Below are 22026 nucleotides of genomic sequence, written 5' to 3'. Positions count from 1 at the left end.
ACACAAGAGACACAGGGTTTATACTGGTTCGGGCCACCGTTGTGGTGTAATATCCTACTCCAGTGTGTGGTGTGGTGGATTGCCTCTTGGGCTGATGATGATGAACAATACAAGGAAGAACAGCCTCGCGAGGGTCTGTTCTTGGCTAGGGCGATGAACTGCTCGGAGGAGTTCAGTCACCTTCTCTCTCTCTCTCTCCGCCTCCAGCAAAACCGACCGAACCCCCTCCGCCCCCTTTGCTCTGTGGGTGGCTGGTCCTATTCATAGAGGCCCTGGTCCTCTTCCCAAATATCGAGCGGGAAGGGAGCCAACAATGGTGGGCTAATTTGAAGGGGGACAGCTGGTATCAGCTATCCTGACAAAAGTAGTCTTCGCCTGCGCAAAGCTCTGGTGATGACGCCGTCTTGGGCTCCACGATGACCTCCGTCTCGTAGTCCTCCTGGTCTTGGTCTCGTTGCACCGAAATGGCAACCTTTGCCTGATGCCTCGGTACTCCGCGGCTGCGCTTGCCCCCTTTGCACTAAAGAGGAAAGGAGGACGCTGCGCGGGCTGGCACCCGCCTGGCGCCCTGAGTCGTCATGGCTTGCGTCACGGGCACCTCGTGAGGTACCCCGCCTTGATCTCTCCGCCTCCTCGTGAGCCAGCCTGACGAGGCCGTGCCTGAGGAAGCTCCGCGTCGTCCGCCCCGCGAGGCTTGGCCCCTCGCGAGGGTCTTGGGTTTGTGTTGGTGAAGACGGGCCGTGCTGGGCCCCCTTTGAGCCACGCCGCAGGCCGCAGGCAGGCAAGTCTGGGGACCCCCGTTCCCAGAACGCCGACAGTAGCCCCCGGGCCCAAGGCGCGCTCGAACTTGGCCGTGCAGGGAGGCGGAAGGGCAAGAGCGAAGCGCCGCGGGCCCTAACAGCCTGCGGCCTTAGGCGTCGCGCGGCGGTTGATTGGTCATGGGCGGCACTGTTCCCCCACGCCCTCCTTATTTTGCGCCACGCTAGGCGGACCCGTAGTCGTACACAGCCGTTCCCTTTTCTGTTGCTCGAGTGCCCTCTGTCCTCCTTCCGCTCGAACTCTGGCTTCTGTTTTCAACCTGATCTATAACCTTCCCCCCCTTCCCATCGCCATGGCTCCGACAAAGAAGGGGAGAGGGAAGAAACCCGTGTCTCCGCCTTGCCCGCCGCCGTCGGCGGCCCCCGCCGAGGGCTTGGGCAAGGTCAGCTTGGCTCTGGCCACCATCTTCAATGAATGCAGGAGGACGACAGCCTGGCCCGCGTCCCACTTCTCCATCGACAGGACAGCCACCGAGGTCCCGTATCTTGCCGACGCCCTGTGGGCGGGTCTGGTTCCTCCCTTTTCTGATTTCTTCAACGCCGTGCTTTCCCACTATCAGATCCACATGATGCATATGGGTCCTGAATCCATCACCCTCCTTTCGGTCTTCGCCTTTGTTTGCGAAGCTATGGTGGGCATCCCTCCTTTGGTTGCCTTGCTGCGCCACTTCTTCTTGTTGCATCTTGTCGACCCTACCCAATGTTGGGCTTGCGTGAACTTCGTTGCCGCGTCCGAGACTGCGGCCTCTGGGATTGACTTCAAGCTCCCCCTGCCCGTGGTTGGGTTCCGCGAGCGGTGGCTGTATGTGGACGCAGGGGTGCCCAGCCCCCTGCTATCGGAGCCGACCTCACCTGTTGTCCCCAATTCGGGCTGGGGCCAGGAGACGCTTGAGAGCCCCCGGCTCGTCTTCGTCTGGCGCCGCTTCGCGCTCTTGAGGTCGCTTGGCGTGACAGCGTCCAAGGTGGTGAAGGAGTTCCTGCTATGCCGCGTTGCTCCTCTTCAACGCCATTCTCATCGGATGTGGGCCTTCCGTGGGCGCGAGGATCGTATGAGGCTCCAGGAAGAGGACCTGACTCCTGAGGTGCTGAGGACGGCACTCTTGACCCTGGCTGGGGACCCCAACCCCGACAGCGTCCGGCAGGGAGGGGCCTTGTTGTACCTCTGCCAGAGCAGGGGCGACTTTGTGAAGCAGATGCCTGTCTTTGATGAGTGGGGGCCGCGCCCCGCCGGCCTTCAGGGGCCTCGCGAGAACCCAGTGGTGGTGACTGCCCTTCCAGTCGGCCAAGGCGACTCATCCTTGAGTGGCGGAGCAGGGAGGTACGAGGCGCCAGAGGCCGAGGGGGCTCCCGGCACGGTGACAGCGCCGGGCGAGGCTCATGAGGAAGCAGCTCTTGGGGCCCGTGCCGCTGAGGCTGAGGGTGACGAGCAGCTGCCCTCAGTGCCTGCGACTGGGGCCCCTGAGGTTCCAGCTGCTTCTCTTGGGGAGGCGATTGGCAGCGCATATCAGGCAGGCGCCCCTGTCGCAGATCGCCTTGACGCTCTGTCTTCGTCGAAGGTTGATCCATGCGCCCAACTCTTGGGCCGCTTCCGCGTGAACTTCGAGGCTCTCCGGAAGAGAAGGGAGGCCCTGGGCGACGATTACCCTTGTCTCCTGCTGAAGCGTAGGAAGTACTTCGCCACTGATGAGTAAGCCTTCTCCTTTCCCGGCTTTCGATCCTTCTGTTACTTGTACTGACCCTTGCTCCGCAGGCCCCTTCTAGCCGAGCTTGCGGAGACGGCTGAGGAGCCGTCCCTCTTGACCTCGCCCTCTCCACCGTCCTCAAGTGCTCCGAGCAGCGGAGCCCTTGTGGTGAGGGCAATTGAAGAGGCGAACCATCCTGAGGCATATCGTGGCCCCGCTCACCTCGTGATCCTCCTTCGCGGGCCTTCTCGTGGCATAGCTAGCCTGCCATGGGCTTCTCGCCTGGTCGTGGACTGCGGTTGGCTGAGGCGTTTCCTGCGCTCTTCTCCTGAGGACGGGTTGGCCCCAGGCCGGGCTTCTGACGCGGCGTGCCCGGCCGTCGCGAGGGTGCCAGCCCCCAGCCCCCAGTCCGGAGGGGGAGTGCTGACTCGCGGCCCCCGGCGCTTACTTGGGGCAGATGATGGTGTGGAAGACATGCTCGAGCGCGCTCGGGAGCGTCGCGCTCGGGAGCGTCGCGCTCTCCGCCAAGGATTCCTTTGAAGGGCGACTGACGCAGTGAGCCTGCTTGGTGAGGAGCTTGCTGATGAAGACGCGTGCCTTGAGGCCGAGGGCCTGCGCCTGGCTGCAGAGAGGCGCGAGCTGGAGGGCGCCATCACCCTTGCGCGCCGTCAGCGTGATCTTGATGAAGCAGAGGCTAAGGCGTCGTTGGTGGCCTCTCGGGAGGCCCGGTCTCGGGCCTCTGAGGAGGCTCGGGAAGCTGACCGGCGGCGAACGGCTGCGGAGGAGCGGGCTCGGGAGCTTCTGGCCTGGTGCCACTCGCTGGAGGAGCAGGTGGAGCTGCACGAGGCAGCCCTCGCATCGATGAAGGCGGCCTCTGGCGACTCAGCAGAGCTCCAGAAGCGTGAGAAGGCGCTGACGCTGGAAGCCGCCGAACGTACCCGCGAGTACGAGCGTCTGGAGACGAGGGAGCACTTGGTGACGCAGGCGGAGGATGATGTTGCTGCACAGGAAGCCCGCGTCCTGGAGGAGGTTGGGCGTCGAGTGGCGATGGCGCATTTGAACCTCGAGCACGAGTTCGAAGAGAAGCTGGGGTTGATCCGGGACGAAGTTGAAGGCAGGACTACCGCCTTGAGATCCAAGCTGGAGGAGGTGATGCGGCGGGCCGATGCTTCCCGGGCCGCCCTTGAGGTGGCGCAAGGTGAGTTAACCACTTTCCAGGCCGAGGTGCTCCTTCTTCGCCAGCGGGTGGAGGAGGCTGAGGCCGTCGCGCGCCAGAATACGGACGAGATACGTCAGCGGCGGATCCTGGAGCACGAGCACGGTCCCATGCTCACCATGCTTCGGGAGAGAGCCAATGCGGCCTTGGGCAACATCTGCAAGGAGGCCGTCGGCGAGCCGCACGCAGTCAACTATGCTGACAATCTTCAGTTCTTCACTGACGTGGTGACGCAGCTGGAGGCGCGGTCGATCAGGGCTGACAGGTTGGTGGAGGAGAGGAGTCGCGCCCTGCTCAGGCGCGCCTTTTCTCGCGTCTTCAGCCACCTCCGGAACATGGATCCCCATTTTGATTTTGACGCTGCCATCGCCCCAGTCCCCCAGGCCATTCGAGGCGAGCTGGCGCACTGGGTGAAAGACAACGTGGACGCTCTTATTAGGGCCTTCGCCTCGGACAACGACGACGTGATCGTGGCGGCTGACGAGGGCGGCGTGATGGACGGCTCTGGTGGTGCTCCTGAGGACGCATTGGGGGATTCATCCAACTGATTATGCATCATTCCTACTTCCTCACCCTGCATGAATAGAACTCAGGTTTTGGCCTGATAGCTGTGAGAGCATTTTGGAGGGGGCCCCCTCATGTAAAACTTGTGTTTATCGTATCAGTAGAAGCTACATCGCCCATGCGCTCGCGCCAGGTGGCTGGCTTAAGCGACGCGCTGGTCGGTTAGTTTACCTTCGTTCCGTGCTGGCCCTGAGGCAGCCCGCGGGGGGTCGTGGTGTTCTGAGTGTCCCCTGATTGAATCCGTAGGATCTGCAGTAAAACACCCTCCTGAGAGGACGCGGCGGCGGCAATCTGGGTTGCGCGCAAGCTAGGCCTGACCCGGCTCACGAGGGGCTCGCGAGGGGAGGCGGCTGAGGCGAAGTGGTAACCAAAACGTGAGAAATTGCTCGAACGAGACTAAGCACCCCTTCCCCGAACACACGCAAATCTCAAACTCGAATCCAACTTGAATCCAGCGGGGGGAAGCGACAACCAAGGGGAAGAGCAACAAAAGCAAACAAAAGACCGCGTCCGGTACCTAGTCTAGTCTTAGACGTTTTCTCACCAGCGCGGAGCTAAGTGCTGCCACTGGGCATGGGAGGAAGCCCCAGGGCCTGAGGCCGGCACCCCTGAGACTCCGGGGCGTGTACAACCCCACTCATTATTACGTGAGAGTGTCACGGGGCGGCGAGCTTCACAGGCACTGGGCCTTCTTCACAGGTACTGGCCTTGCTTCATATCGCCAGATGAGGGCCCCGCCTTGCGCCACACTCTAGTGCCATCAACGACGACCGGAAACCAGGACGCCGCCGATGGGGTAGAGCGGTCGCCAGCGGTTCCCCCGACGACCATGGGTCCTCCGCCGGGGGCAGGCCCTGGGGCACCTCCCTAGCGGAGGGCCTACCTCCTGAGAACACCTTTCTCCGAACACCGCGGTGGTGATGTCAAATCCCTGCCCCTCTCCTGCAGCCCCCTGCACCCTCCTCCCGAGGGGTAGGAGACTGTGGGAGCGGGGCAACTGCCCGCCGTGGCAACCTGCACCTCCTGCGATCCATGGTTAGCGTATGCCTGCTGAGGAATTAGCGGTACCCGATAATCATTGCCTCCAGCGTGCCCAGTGGGACCGTCCCGAGACTCCTGGAAGGGCTCAGCTTCTGGCGCCTCGTCCCCCCAGCTTGGGCTGAGGAGCGAGCCTTGTTCGCCCTCGTGTGGGTGTCCTTGGTCCATCATGAGGGGCACGTATTCCTCTGGCGCCGTTACCCCGAAGGCCACGCGCGTAGTGCTCTGCGTGCCACGCGGTCCTGCCTGACGCGCCTACCGTGGGGTGGCAGCGCGGCTGTCCATTGGGGCCGCGGGTCGCGTCGAGTCCTTCTTCTTCGCGGACCAGGAGCGGGGGCTGCGCCGCCGCCGGTCCGGTGCCGACAGCCTCGCTGGTGTTGGAGTAGCCTTGGAGCCCGCGGGCGCGCGGGGCCCCCGCGCGGGCCGCCCTGGGTTGGAGATGGGAGCTGGGTGTAGAAGGGGTGAGCCCCCGAGGCGGCGAAGCCCAGGAGCTCTGCCACTCGCTCCAGCAGCACGTCGCGGCTGCCCTCCAGCAGTCTGCACTGCAGCAGCTCTCGGGCCACCGTGAGCGCGGCCCTCGAGTTCGCTTGCTCCCGGCGGGCGTACGGTGTCGTAGTCGCGGCGTGATTGGAGGCCCTTGCTGCCGACCGCGCCTACCGCGATGTGAGAGCTGTCGAAGCCTGTCCGCGTCGCCCGCGGACTGCAGCGCCCTACGGACCGCGAGCTGCCTGGGGCATGGGGTCGCCCGAGGCGAGCGGCTCTGCGCGGGCGGGCCATGCCGCCCATGGGTCTGGGTTGCCCTCCCTGTCGCCGGGCATGGTGATGACGACGCGACGGGGCACGGAGCGGTGGAAGACGAATTCCGGCGCACCCCTACCTGGCGCGCCAAATGTCGAATTTCGGGTTCCGGCAGACCCTTGAGGTTTGAACACTGGGGTGCGCGCGGAGATTTCGCCTCCTATCTACCTGCACCCCTCCGCCATGCTAGGATCTAAAACTACGGAAAGAACAACACAAGAGACACAGGGTTTATACTGGTTCGGGCCACCGTTGTGGTGTAATACCCTACTCCAGTGTGTGGTGTGGTGGATTGCCTCTTGGGCTGATGATGATGAACAATACAAGGAAGAACAACCTCGTGAGGGTTTGTTCTTGGCTAGGGCGATGAACTGGTCGGAGGAGTTCAGTCACCTTCTCTCTCTCCGCCTCCAGCAAAACCGACCGAACCCCCTCCGCCCCCTTTGCTCTGTGGGTGGCTGGTCCTATTTATAGAGGCCCTGGTCCTCTTCCCAAATATCGAGCGGGAAGGGAGCCAACAATGGCGGGCTAATTTGAAGGAGGACAGCTGGTATCAGCTATCCTGACAAAAGTAGTCTTCGCCTGCGCAAAGCTCTGGTGATGACACCGTCTTGGGCTCCACGATGACCTCCGTCTCGTAGTCCTCCTGGTCTTGGTCTCGTTGCACCGAAATGGCAACCTTTGCCTGATGCCTCGGTACTCCGCGGCTGCGCTTGCCCCCTTTGCACTAAAGAGGAAAGGAGGACGCTGCGCGGGCTGGCACCCGCCTGGCGCCCTGAGTCGTCATGGCTTGCGTCACGGGCACCTCGTGAGGTACCCCGCCTTGATCTCTCCGCCTCCTCGTGAGTCAGCCTGACGAGGCCGTGCCTGAGGAAGCTCCGCGTCGTCCGCCTCGCAAGGCTTGGCCCCTCGCGAGGGTCTTGAGTTTGTGTTGGTGAAGACGGGCCGTGCTGGGCCCCCCTTGAGCCACGCCGCAGGCCGCAGGCAGGCAAGTCCTGGGACCCCCGTTCCCAGAACGCCGACACATGGACCTGGTGTAATTTTTATCACCTCTAGTGTTCTCTATACTACCATGATTTTTTTAAAGGCATCATCTGTAAAAGGACATTATATAAATTGGTATATTAGTCAGACATGACTGAACCAGTGTAACTCTCTGAGCTATGTTCGACAACCTCCCCTGCTAATAAGCACACCTTTTCTCAATTTTTCTAGTCATAATTTTTGACAGTTTATTTCTAATTCTAACATCAGAAACAGAAAGGTGCAAATATTTCAAAGGCACTGAGCCCAATTCACAAGTAAAAAATTCCTGATATAAGGAAAATTGTTCTGTGGTGAAAATTCTTTCCCATAATGGTACATTCCTTTTGAGTGTGTTATACTATATATATGCTGGTTTTGTAATGCACTCTTGAACTTATGTAAGCTGACTATTTTGCTTCGCTGGCTGCGATGGGTTTTGCTCTGTTTTTAACTTTGGTGTTTATACGTATGCACTATTATGTACATCTTCACAGCATGCGCGCTCCTTCCGAAGCTAATAAACCAGCACTCCAGTATATGAAGATTCCCCCTCCTCCAGTATATGAAGATACCCCCTTCGTAAACTAATAGTGATTTAAAACGTCTTACATTAGTTTACAGAGGGAGTAATTGCGAAAATGCCTTTTGGAGCTCGGCCTCCATGGAGGCCGGTTTTTGAAAAACACCAAAATCATGAAAATTCATATTTTTACAATTCAAAAAAATCTGAAAAAAATTACAGATATACATGGAGGCATAACACACATGTGTGTAAATTTTTAGGACGAAATACGTTGAAATGAAGGCTGTGCAAAAAAGACAAATCTGAGGCCTTTTAACACATGTTACTATTCATCCTCAAAGTCCAGAAATTTGTCTTTTTTCTATAGGTCGCATTTCGAAGTATTTCATCTTGAATTTTTACACACACATGCGTTTCATCCGTGTATAGTTACATATTTATTTTCAGAATTTTTTGAAGTCAAAAAGTTTGAATTTTGAATTTTTCAAAAATAAAGGGCTCCATGGAGCTCGGTCACCAAAACGCCCTACTCGAGTACTTGGTGCTTTTGTAGTTTAGTTAAAGATATGTGGTTCTAGTAACTTTCCTGGTAGATGCAAGGTGAAGCGCAGCCCTGACAGGGTTGCAAATTTGGAACCTAGAGGATACCCTCCTTCAACCAAATGAACTATTTTTACTGAAGTTATTAGGTGAATTCTGAAATTTTAGTTCATTTAGTTGAATATAAACAGGGTTGGAGGGTATCCTGTAGGTTCCAAATTTGCATCCTTAAGCCCTGTGCCAGCGTTGCCTGAACTCATGTTGTTTGTTGGAGATGTTGAAAGATCTGCTTCTTCAAGGCTGAGAATATCAGTCATTGACAAAACGGCAGTTTACTTGTGCGGCAATGGCGTCAGTCTGATATGGTACGGATGTCATCTGAAGCAAGAAAAACACATTGATGCAGATATAACCCGTTAACAAAGGGTGAGCTCATTGAATATTCTTGTTTCACTGCCAGGTTGATCGACAATCACCACAGGCTGATTTGCCAAATACAGTAGTTGAATACTATCAATGCAAGTGAAAAACTTCACTTTTGCAATCTTATTTGAACCTTTGAGCACTGTAAAGCGTGAACACACAGAGCATGCAGAAATCCCATATACACCAGGGAACAACAGCAGGAGACAATTCTCCCATGTTGCATTGCATCAACCAAACTCTCGTAGGCTTTCACAGTTTCACTCCCCTTTCTTGTCAAGGCAGGTGTTGTTGAGCCGCTCGACTGCCAGTATCAGCGCCTGCGTGCCGAGCCCGCCCTCGCCGTGGGCGAGCAGCGACACGTAGAGCTGGTGCGCGAGCGCGAGCCCCGGCAGCGCCAGCCCCATGGTCTGGCACTCGGACAGGCAGATCCCGAGGTCCTTGACGAAGTGCCGGACGTAGAACCCGGCCGCCATGTCGCGCTCCAGCATCCGCTTCCCGTACAGCTCCAGCGACTTGGACCCCGCCGCGCCCGTCGAGATGGCCTCCAGCCACTTGCCCACGTCCAGCCCGGCCTTGTGCGCGTACACCATGCCCTCCACCAGCCCCACCATGGTGGACGCGATGGCGATCTGGTTGCCCAGCTTCGCGCGCTGCCCCGCGCCCGGCCCGCCCATGTAGAGGGCGTTGCCCATCAGCTTGAAGAGGGGCGCCAGGCGGGCCACCACGGCCGCGTCGCCGCCGGCGAAGATCGAGAGGCAGGCGTTGCGGGCGCCCCGGTCGCCGCCTGACACCGGGGCGTCGACTGCGGCGCAGCCGGCCCCCGCCGCGGCCGCGGCTATCTCGGCGGCGAGGGTGGGGTCGGAGGTGGTCATGTCGACGAGGACGCCGCCTGGCGCGAGGCCGGCGAGAGCGCCCGTCGAGGGGTCGAGGGACGTGGAGCGGACGTCGGAGGGGAAGCCGACCATGAGGAAGATGACGTCAGCGGAGGCCGCGGCGGCGCGCGGGCTGTCCACGAGGCGGGCGCCGCTAGAGACGAGGCCCTGGGCCTTGGAGGGCGTGCGGTTGTATACGGTGAGCGCGTAGCCGGCGGCGAGGAGGTGGCCGGCCATGGACTGGCCCATGACGCCCGTCCCCACCCAGCCGATGCGTGTGGTATCCGGAGAGATCGGACGTTCGGAGACGCTCCTGGCGGTGTCAGACGACGACATGGCTGCTGTGGCGGCGGCGGTGGCAAGCGGAAGGTGCGAGCGGCGGCGAGCGAGAGATCGGTAGATGGAGGCGAGCATTTGGGGGCGGAGTGCCGGCCTGATAATTGATAAAATTATCTGGACGTGCTATGAATTGTCCCAAATGCCCTCCACATCAGCGGATAAGGGGCACCTCGCGTGAGGCCATAATAGCAGCCAGGTACTTCCTGTCCATCTGGAGAAATGTCATTTTTATGTACTTTGTTGAGGTTTAAATGAATCTATATCTATATCTATATCATCAATATAAAAAGATTCAAAGGGGCAGATCCAATTAATCTCAGCCATCAAATCATGTCAACTCAACAACCTAGATTGCTCTAATGGTGAGCTCTCAACATGTTTAGCGTGCAAATTGATAGCATACCATATATCAACATCTATATTAATTTTATAATTAACATGTAACTGATATCAATTAACATGTAACTGATATCCTACCTAATATCAACGTGTAGTTGATTTTCTCCCTGATATCAACGTGCATTGCACATGCTCATTTACTAATACTAGTATTAAGTAAAGTCTAAACCAAACCTCAAACTCATACGGTACGTCAAAACTGAACCATCACTTTTGTTCCTTGAATTCGCCCCCCCTCCTATTGTGTTTATATTTGTTTGTCTTGAACATATCGGATGTCGGATATCGAATGATATATCAGATGATGCGTAGATATGTTTGAGAGAATATATCAAGATTTTATCTAGTATTCTTGTTCAAAATGTCTTTTTTAGTAAAAACAACAGTATGTGTCATTGCTCTAAATTAGGCCCGCCCTGGAAGGATAAGGTGAACATGAGGGGTAAGGCGACCGCCGGGGCGACCAACGCCCATGCGTGCACTTCGGCCTCCACCCCGAGCGGACGACGGTAGTTCAGTGGGCGCTTCTGGGCTGGCCGACGACGAGGAGGATGGGGAGGCGGACGGCGGCTCGCCGGAGACGCATTCGACGCCTTCCGACATGATCTGCGAGTTATTGATTTCAGGCTACGATGATGAGGAAGTGGCTGAGATCGTTGAGGAGGTGCTCCCTTCGGACGATCCGGCCAAGGCAGAACTACATTCGGGGGAGAAGACGGAGATGGTCCAGCGGGTCGTTCATCGGAGGGCGGCGGCGGCGATTAGGCCATGGAAGGGCCCCATCCCCAAGGTATATATGCCTAAACTCACCTTGTTCGATTTGCTTTGGCCGAAATCTTGGACTTGGTCGTTGGGAGGAAGAACGGTCGCCGGGCGCCGACAGCGCCGGCGGGCCCATGCCGAAAATCCCGGGGATCGGGATCGGAACCGCCAGGGCGCTTCGTTTGAAATGTCTCCTGGGTGCGGATGGGCCAACGACGGCAGTTGGGCGGGCTTCGGCTGGGTATTTGGCCCAGTGTAAGCGGCCGAAGTGTGGGCCGGAGTCTGTTGGGTATATGGCCCTGACTGATCCGGTCGAGCCTATTTCGGTTTTGATCAATCATCTATTGATCGAGGCACCAATCGATCGTAGCGATCGTTCTTGTGCCGAGATTGCTGCTAAGGTTCGGCGGAGTGCTGCGCCGGGATTTCCTAGGCGCGGTGGTAGAGCTTGCAGAGTCCCGGCGGCAAGCATGGCTGGCCGGTGAGATGGCTCACAGCCGCCTCCGCGGCTCCTAGTGCAGCATCTGCCGCAGTTGTCGGCCGCACCACGCGGCGGCGACGGCGCGGGGCTGCTGATGTCAGGCAGGTCCAAGCCACGGGGCTCGCTGGCCCCGGCTGCGCGGGGCGGGGCGAGTATGGAGCTGCCTCTGGAGGTGGCGGCTGCGGCGACTATGGCGCGGGCCAAGGTGGTTTGAACGGCAGATGCGGTGGTTATGGTGTTGGCCGCGGCAATGACGGTGGCTATCAGGGCTATCGGACTGGATGGAATCCGTGGAATACGGGGAAGGAAGAGGTTTTGGCGGCAACCAGTGGCAACAAAACTTCAACCCTCCTCCCGGCGAGTTCCTAGAGGGTGCCACGGGGCCTCATTATCGTCAGCGGGGTGGTTGGGGAGGGGGTTGCCGAAACCCTCATCCACGTCGCCCGTATGTCCCCAAGGTTTATCCTAAGCATCTGACGATCAAGCCGGCGATGACTACCAGTGGGGTGGCGAAGGCGGTCGCGTCCACTACTTCTATTTCCACGGCTCCTCTGATACGTCTCCAATGTATCTATAATTTTTTATTGTTCCATGCTATTATATTACCCGTTTTGGATGTTTATGGGCTTTATTATACACTTTTATATTATTTTCGGGACTAACCTATTAACCGGAGGCCCAGCCCAAATTGTTTTTTTCTTGCCTATTTCAGTGTTTCGAACAAAATGAATATCAAACAGAGTCCAAAACGGAATGAAACCTTCGGGAGAGTTACTTTTGGAATGGAAGCAACCCAGGAGACTTGGAGTAGACGTCATGGAAGCTTCGAGGAAGCCACGAGGCAGGGAGGCGCGCCCTACCCCCTGGGCGCGCCCCCACCCTCGGGCCCCCTTGTGGCTCCCCTGACCGACTTCTTTCACCTATATATGACCATATACCCTAAAAACATCGAGGAACAGAATAGATCGGGAGTTCCGCTGCCAGAAGCGTCCGCAGCCACCAAAAACCAATCTAGACCTGTTCCGGCACCCTGCCGGAGGGAGGAATCCCTCTCCGGTGGCCATCTTCATCATCCCGGCGCTATCCATGACGAGGAGGGAGTAGTCCACCCTCGGGGCTGAGGGTATGTACCAGTAGCTATGTGTTTGATCTCTCTCTCTCTCTCTCTCTCTCGTGTTCTTGAGGTGGTACGATCTTGATGTATCGCGAGCTTTGCTATTATAGTTGGATCTTATGACGTTTCTCCCCCTCTACTCTCTTGTGATGGATTGAGTTTTCCCTTTGAAGTTATCTTATTGGATTGAGTATTTAAGGCTTTGAGAACACTTGATTTATGTCTTGCACGTGCTTATCTATGGTGACAATGGGATATCATGTGATCCACTTGATATATGTTTTGGTGATCAACTTGCGAGTTCCGTGACCTCGTGAACTTATGCATAGGGGTGATACGTCTCCAACGTATCTATAATTTTTTATTGTTCCATGCTATTATATTATCAACCTTGGATGTTTTATATGCATTTATATGCTATTTTATATGATTTTTGGGAGTAACCTATTAACCCAGAGCCCAGTGCCAGTTTCTGTTTTTTCCTTGTTTTAGAGTATCGCATAAAAGGAAAATCAAACGGAGTCCAATTGACCTGAAACTTCACGGAACTTATTTTTGGAAGGAAAAGCAACCCGGGAGACTTGGAGTCCACGTCAAGGAAGCTTCGAGGAAGCCACGAGGTAGGGGGCGCGCCCACCCCCCTGGGCGCGCCCTCCACCCTTGTGGGCCCCTCGTGGCTCCCCTGACGTACTTCTTCCTCCTGTATATATATCCATATACCCTAAAACGATCGAGGAGCACAATAGATCGGGAGTTCCGTCTCCAGAAGCCTTTGTAGCCACCGAAAACCAATCTAGACCCGTTCCGGCACCCTGCCGGAGGGGGCAATCCCTCTTCGGTGGCCATCTTCATCACCTCGGTGCTCTCCATGACGAGGAGGGAGTAGTTCTCCCTCGGGGCTGAGGGTATGTACCAGTAGCTATGTGTTTGATATCTCTCTCTCTCTCTCTCTCTCTCTCTCTCGTGTTCTTGAGGTGATACAATCTTGATGTATCGCGAGCTTTGCTATTATAGTTGGATCTTATGATGTTTTCTCCCCCTCTACTCTCTTGTAATAGATTGAGTTTTCCCTTTGAAGTTATCTTATCGGATTGAGTCTTTAAAGATTTGAGAACACTTGATGTATGTCTTGACGTGCGTATCTGTGGTGACAATGGGATATCACGTGATTCACTTGATGTATGTTTTGGTGATCAACTTGCGGGTTCCGCCCATGAACCTATGCATAGGGGTTGGCACACGTTTTCGTCGTGATTCTCCGGTAGAAACTTTGGGGCACTCTTTGAGGTTCTATGTGTTGGTTGAATAGATGAATCTGAGATTGTGTGATGCATATCGTATAATCATACCCACGGATACTTGAGGTGACATTGGAGTATCTAGGTGACATTAGGGTTTTGGTTGATTTGTGTATTAAGGTGTTATTCTAGTACGAACTCTAGGGCTGTTTGTGACACTTATAGGAATAGCCCAACAGATTGATTGGAAAGAATAACTTTGAGGTGGTTTCGTACCCTACCATAATCTCTTCGTTTGTTCTCCGCTATTAGTGACTTTGGAGTGACTCTTTGTTGCATGTTGAGGGATAGTTATGTGATCCAATTATGTTATTACTGTTGAGAGGACTTGCACTAGTGAAAGTATGAACCCTAGGCCTTGTTTCCTAGCATTGCAATACCGTTTACGCTCACTTTTACCATTAGTTACCTTGCTGTTTTTATAATTTCAGATTACAAAAACCTTTATCTACTATCCATATACCACTTGTATCACTATCTCTTCGCCGAACTAGTGCACCTATACAATTTACCATTGTATTGGGTGTGTTGGGGACACAAGAGACTCTTTGTTATTTGGTTGCAGGGTTGCTTGAGAGAGACCATCTTCATCCTACGCCTCCTACAGATTGATAAACCTTAGGTCATCCACTTGAGGGAAATTTGCTACTGTCCTACAAACCTCTGCACTTGGAGGCCCAACAACGTCTACAAGAAGAATGTTGTATAGTAGACATCAAGCTCTTTTCCGGCGCCGTTGCCGGGGAGGTTAGAGCTTGAAGGTATATCTTTAGATCTTGCATCGAATCATTTTGTTTCTTGTTTTAGCACTAGTTTAGTTTATAAAGGAAAACTAAAAAAATATGGAATTGAGTTTGCCTCATACGCTTCATCTTTTTAATATCTTTCGTGAGTATGATGGAAAGGAAAATTGTGCCAAAGTGTTAGAAGAAGAATGCATTAAAATGTTTGGCACTAAATCTTTGAATGATGAGCATGATTGCAATGTTGTTAGTATGAACTCCTGAATATCCATGGTACTAATGATGATTGCACTACTTATGATGAAAATGTCTCCTATAAACATGTCAATTTTTGTGGAGTGCATTGGGTTTGTAAGTACACACCAAATAGGGAATATAGATATTGCAAGAGGCATAAGTACTTAGAAACTAAATTGTTGCAAGAAAGGCTAGATGATTGTGCTGAAAATTTAAATTTTCTTGGCCGTACTTGTGGACTTTGCAATGAACAGGGTCAATTAGCTATCCGATGCAAATTGTTTCATGATCTAATCATGTCCAAAAATTGTGATGATTTGATTTCTCTTGCACATCATAATGAACTTAGTTTGCTTATGGGTTATGAAGAAATGAAACGTATAACTAACTATCTTCCAGAATTTGCCCGTTATAAACTTCTTGGTTTTGATCTAGAGGAAATTTATATGTATTGTGCGGTGAATTGCATTGAAAATCCTTATATTGTCAATTACATAAAGAAAAGAAAACAAATATAGGATGAAGATAATACTAACAAAAGGGAAGAGACTTCCCAATACCCTTCTATTATTTCTTATGATGAATCAGGTAACGAGGAGGAGCCTCCTATTCAACCAATCTCATTAATAAGGAGCTCCAAAAAGAGGATTGAACCCACACATGATGTGGTGAAGAAGAAGAAAAGAAAAAGGAAGAGAGGTAAAAAGATATCTCTCCCAAATAATGTTGCTCCTATTACTATTGTGCCTCATGGAAATATAATTGTGGAAGATAATGATACTTCTTATGATCTTGAAAATCTTTTTGGCACTTGCTTGGAAGAATATGATAATTGCTATACTATTGGTGTTGTCCATACTATTAATGATGAGAGTGATTATGCTTATGATATGAAAAGTCCCAAGCTTGGGGATGCTATGTTTGATGAAGATGATGTTTTTGAGAATATATTATCTGCAATTAATGTTTGTCCCAAGCTTGGGGAAGCTATGTTTAATGACGATATTTTTAGTCTCCCAAGTTTTGATATGCAAATTTATAATGATGATAGCATGCCTCCTACCTATGATGATTATTGTGATGATACTTATGCTATAAAAAGTAGTGATTATATTTGTAAAACTTGTCATGATTATGATTACCCTTTTCTGAACATTACTCTTTTAATGTGGAAACAATTTATAGTATTCGAGTCTTTTATGATACTCCCACTAGTCCGAATGAGAAGAATCTTGCTTATGTGTAGAGTAGTAAATTTTCTATGCTTGTAGATCATGAAAATAATACTTTAGGTGTTGGTTATATTGTTGAATTCATTAATGATGCTACTGAAAATTATTATGAGGGAGGAATATATGCTTGTAGGAATTGCAATAATATCAAGTTTCATCTCTATGTGCTTAAAGTTTTAAAGTTATGTTTGTTTTGCCTTCCTATGCTAGTTGATTATTGTTCCCATAAGTTGTTTGCTCATAAAATCCCTATGCACAGGAAGTGGGTTAGACTTAAATGTGTTAGTCATATTCTTCATGATGCTCTCTTTATGTTTCAATCCTTATCTTTTATGTGAGCATCATTGAAATCATCATGCCTAGCTAGGGGCGTTAAACGATAGCGCTTGTTGGGAGGCAACCCAACTTCATTTTTGTTACTTGATTTTTGCTCCTGTTTAGTAATAAATAATTCATCTATCCTCTGTTTAGATGTGGTTTTATTCTCTTAATTAGTGTTTGTGCCAAGTAGAACCTTTGGGAAGACTTGGGGAAAGTCTTTGCGATCATACTATAAAAAACAGAAACTTTAGCGCTCACGAGAATTGCTGCAATTTTTTTATTGGAGAGTGCTATTTAGTTAATTATTTTTGCAGATGATTAATAGATAAATTCCTCACGTCCAGAAATTTATTTGAGAATTTTATGAGTTACAGAAGTATACGTTTGGTCCAAATTACTACAGACTATTCTGTTTTTCACAGATTCTGTTTTCGATGTGTTGTTTGCTTATTTTGATGAATCTATGAGTAGTATCGGAGGGTATGAACCATAGATAAGTTGGAATACAGTAGATATTACACCAATATGAATTTATAATGAGTTCACAACAGTACATAAGTGGTGATTTATTTTCTTATACTAACGGAGCTTACGAGTTTTCTGTTAAGTTTTGTGTTGTGAAGTTTTCAAGTTTTGGGTAAAGATTCGATGGACTATGGAATAAGGAGTGGCAAGAGCCTAAGCTTGGGGATGCCCAAGGCACCCCAAGGTAATATTCAAGGACAACCAAGAGCCTAAGCTTGGGGATGCCCCGGAAGGCATCTCCTCTTTCGTCTTCGTTCACCGGTAACTTTACTTGTAGCTATATTTTTATTCGCCACATGATATGTGTTTTGCTTGGAGCGTCATTTCATTTCATTTTGTTTTGCTTGCTGTTTGAATAAAATACCAAGATCTGAAATTATTAAATGTTAGAGAGTCTTCACATAGTTGCATAATTATTCGACTACTCATTGATCTTCACTTATATCTTTCGGAGTAGTTTGTCATTTGCTCTAATGCTTCACTTATATCCTTTTAGAGCATGGTGGTGGTTTTATTTTATAGAAATAGATGAACTCTCATGATTCACTTATATTATTTTGAGAGTCCTAAACAACATGGTAATTTGCTTTGGTTATGAAACTAGTCCTAATATGATGGGCATCCAAGAGGGATATAATAAAAACTTTCATATAAGTGCATTGAATACTAAGAGAAGTTTGATACTTGATGATTGTTTTGAGATATGGAGGTAATAATATCAAAGTCATGCTAGTTGAGTAGTTGTGAATTTGAGAAATGCTTGTGTTGAAGTCTGCAAGTCCCGTAGCATGCACATATGGTAAACGTTGTCTAACAAATTTGAAACATGAGGTGTTATTTGATTGTCTTCCTTATGAGTGGCGGTCGGGGACAAGCGATGGTCTTTTCCTACCAATCTATCCCCCTAGGAGCATGTGCGTAGTGCTTTGGTTTTTGATGACTTGTAGATTTTTGCAATAAGTATGTGAGTTCTTTATGACTAATGTTGATTCCATGGATTATATGCACTCTCACCCTTCCATCATTGCTAGCCTCTTCGATACCATGCATTGCCCTTTCTTACATTGAGAGTTGGTGCAAACTTCACCGGTGCATCCAAACCCCGTGATATGATACGCTCTTTCACACACAAACCTCCTTATATCTTCCTCAAAACAGCCACCATACCTACCTATTATGGCATTTCCATAGCCATTCCGAGATATATTGCCATGCAACTTTCCACCATTCCGTTCATCATGACACATTCATCATTGTCATATTGCTTAGCATGATCATGTAGTTGACATAGTATTTGTGGCAAAGCCACCGTTCATAATTCTTTCATACATGTCACTCTTGGTTCATTGCATATCCCGGTACACCGCCGGAGGCATTCATATAGAGTCATATCTTGTTCTAAGTATCGAGTTGTAATCATTGAGTTGTAAATAAATAGAAGTCTGATGATCATCATTCATAGAGCATTGTCCCAAATAAAAAAAGAGAAAGGCCAAATAAAAAAAGGCCAAATAAAAATATATATAAAGAAGGGACAATGCTACTATCCTTTTTCCACACTTGTGCTTCAAAGTAGCACCATAATCTTCATGATAGAGAGTCTTTTGTTTTGTCACTTTCATATACTAGTGGGAATTTTTCATTATAGAACTTGGCTTGTATATTCCAACAATTGGCCTCCTCAAGTGCCCTAGGTCTTCGTGAGCAAGCAAGTTGGATGCACACCCACTTAGTTTCTTTTGTTGAGCTTTCATACATTTATAGCTCTAGTGCATCCATTGCATGGCAATCCCTACTCCTTGCATTGACATCAATTGATGGGCATCTCCCTAGCCCATTGATTAGCTGCGTCGATGTAAGACTTTCTCCTTTTTGTCTTCTCCACATAACCCCCTCATTATATTCTATTCCACCCATAGTGCTATATCCATGGCTCACGCTCATGTGTTGCGTGAAAGATGAAAAAAGTTTGAGATTACTAAAGTATGAAACAATTGCTTGGCTTGTCATCGGGGTTGTGCATGATGAGAGCATTCTTGTGTGGCGAAAATGGAGCATGACTAAACTATATGATTTTGTAGGGATGAACTTTCTTTGGCCATGTTATTTAGAGAAGACATGATTGCTTAGTTAGTATGCTTGAAATATTATTATTTCTATGTCAATATTAAACTTTTGTCTTGAATCTTATGGATCTGAACATTCTTGCTACAATAAAGAGAAATACATGATGAATATGTTAGGTAGCATTCCACATCAAAAATTCTGTTTTTATCATTTACCTACTCGAGGACGAGCGGGAATTAAGCTTGGGGATGCTGATATGTCTCCAACGTATCTATAATTTTTGATTGTTCCATGCTATTATATTATCAGCCTTGGATGTTTTATATGCATTTATATGCTATTTTATATAATTTTTGGGACTAACCTATTAACCCAGAGCCCGGTGCCAGTGCCAGTTTCTGTTTTTTTCCTTGTTTTAGAGTATCGCAGAAAAGGAAAATCAAACGGAGTCCAATTGACCTGAAACTTCACGGAACTTATTTTTGGAAGGAAAGCAACCCGGGAGACTTGGAGTCCACGTCAAGGAAGCTTTGAGGAAGCCACGAGATAGGGGGCGCGCCCACCCCCCTGGGCGCATCCTCCACCCTCGTGGCTCCCCTAACGTACTTCTTCCTCCTATATATATATCCATATACCCTAAAACGATCGGGGAGCACAATAGATCGGGAGTTCTGCCGCCAGAAGCCACCGAAAACCAATCTAGACCCGTTTCGGCACCCTGCCGGAGGGGGCAATCCCTCTCTGGTGGCCATCTTCATCACCTCGGTGCTCTCCATGACGAGGAGGGAGTAGTTCTCCCTCGGGGCTGAGGGTATGTACCAGTAGCTATGTGTTTGATATCTCTCTCTCTCTCTCTCTCGTGTTCTTGAGGTGATACGATCTTGATGTATCGCGAGCTTTGCTATTATAGTTGGATCTTATGATGTTTTCTCCCCCCTCTACTCTCTTGTAATAGATTGAGTTTTCCCTTTGAAATTATCTTATCGGATTGAGTATTTAAAGATTTGAGAACACTTGATGTATGTCTTGTCGTGCGTATCTGTGGTGACAATGGGATATCACGTGATTCACTTGATGTATGTTTTGGTGATCAACTTGCGGGTTCCGCCCATGAACCTATGCATAGGGGTTGGCACACGTTTTCGTCATGATTCTCCGGTAGAAACTTTGGGGCACTCTTTGAGGTTCTATGTGTTGGTTGAATAGATGAATCTGAGATTGTGTGATGCCTATCATATAATCATACCCACGGATACTTGAGGTGACATTGGAGTATCTAGGTGACATTAGGGTTTTGGTTGATTTGTGTCTTAATGTGTTATTCTAGTACGAACTCTAGGGCTGTTTGTGACACTTATAGGAATAGCCCAACGGATTGATTGGAAAGAATAACTTTGAGGTGGTTTCGTACCCTACCATAATCTCTTCGTTTGTTCTCCGCTATTAGTGACTTTGGAGTGACTCTTTGTTGCATGTTGAGGGATAGTTATGTGATCCAATTATGTTATTATTGTTGAGAGGACTTGCACTAGTGAAAGTATGAACCCTAGGCCTTGTTTCCTAGCATTGCAATACCGTTTACGCTCACTTTTACCATTAGTTACCTTGCTGTTTTTATATTTTCAGATTACAAAAACCATTATCTACTATCCATATTGCCTTGTATCACCATCTCTTCATCAAACTAGTGCACCTATACAATTTACCATTGTATTGGGTGTGTTGGGGACACAAGAGACTCTTTGCTATTTGGTTGCAGGGTTGTTTGGGAGAGACCATCTTCATCCTACGCCTCCCACGGATTGATAAACCTTAGGTCATCCACTTGAGGGAAATTTGCTACTGTCCTACAAACCTCTGCACTTGGAGGCCCAACAACGTCTACAAGAAGAAGGTTGTGTAGTAGACATCAAGCTCTTTTCTGGCGCCGTTGCTGGGGAGGTTAGCGCTTGAAGGTATATCTTTAGATCTTGCAATCGAATCTTTTTGTTTCTTGTTTTATCACTAGTTTAGTTTATAAAATAAAACTACAAAAAATGGAATTGAGTTTGCCTTATACGCTTCATCTTTTGAATATCTTTCGTGAGAATGATGGAGAGGAAAATTGTGCTCAAATGCTAGAAGAAGAAGTCTATAAAATGTTTGGCACTAAATCTATGAATGATGAGCATGATTTAAATGTTGTTAATATGAACTCCTTGAATATCCATAGTACTAATGATGATTGCACCAGTCATGATGAAAATGTCTCTTATAAGCATGTCAACTTTTGTGCAGTGCATAGAGTTTGCAAGTACATACCAAATAGGGAAGGTAGATTTTGCAAGAGGCATAAGTATTTAGAAACTAAATGGTTGCAAGAGAGACTAGATGTTTGTGCTGAAAATTTAAAATTTCTTCACCATACTTGTGAACTTTGCAATGAACATGGTCATTTAAATCTCAAATGCAAATTGTTTCATGATCGTATCGTGTCCAAAAATTGTGATGATTTGATTTCCCTTGCACATCATAATGAACTTAGTTTGCTTTTGGGTTATGAAGAAATGAAACGTATAACTAAGCATATTCCAGAATATAACCTTGAGAAATTCCTCGATATTGATCTAGAAGAATTTTTTATGTATTGCGCGGTGAATTGCATTGAAAATCCTTATATTGTCAATTACATAAAGAAAAGAAAACAAATAGAGGATGAAGAGAATACTAATGAAAGGGAAGAGGCTTCCCAATATCCTCCTATTATTTCTTATGATGAATCAGGTAACGAGGAGGAGCCTTCTATTAAACCAATCTCATCAATAAGGAGCTCCAAAAAGGGGATTGAACCCACACATAATGTGAAGAAGAAAAAGAAAAGACGGAGAAGTAAAGGTGAAAAGGTATCCCTCCCAAATGATGTTGCCCCTATTACTCATTGTGATGATGATAATTGCTATACTATTGGTGCTATCCATACTATTAATGATGAGAGTGATTATGCTTATGATATGAAAAGGCCCAAG

The 22026-nt window shown here is 49.6% G+C and overlaps 1 protein-coding gene across 1 annotated transcript; it reads right to left on the bottom strand.

Annotated features, from left to right (window-relative positions):
• Positions 1-8632: 8632 nt before the first annotated feature.
• Positions 8633-9974, bottom strand: LOC125544645 (6-phosphogluconate dehydrogenase family protein). Its single transcript, XM_048708386.2, has one exon. The coding sequence runs from the start codon at positions 9915-9917 to the stop codon at positions 8889-8891; it is 1029 nt and encodes a 342-aa protein (XP_048564343.1). The 5' UTR covers positions 9918-9974; the 3' UTR covers positions 8633-8888.
• Between the last annotated feature and the right edge of the window lie 12052 nt (positions 9975-22026).

Source organism: Triticum urartu, chromosome 3A (genome assembly GCF_056163025.1).
Source record: "Triticum urartu cultivar PI428250 chromosome 3A, HENAU_Tu73, whole genome shotgun sequence".
Taxonomy (NCBI): domain Eukaryota; kingdom Viridiplantae; phylum Streptophyta; class Magnoliopsida; order Poales; family Poaceae; genus Triticum; species Triticum urartu.
Note: the sequence above shows the minus strand (reverse complement) of the source record. Positions and strands in the feature narration are given on the sequence as shown.

Coding starts and splice junctions, on each gene's coding strand:
- LOC125544645 (XM_048708386.2), bottom strand. CDS start 9,917: ATGCTCGCCTCCATCTACCGATCTCTCGCTCGCCGCCGCTCGCACCTT.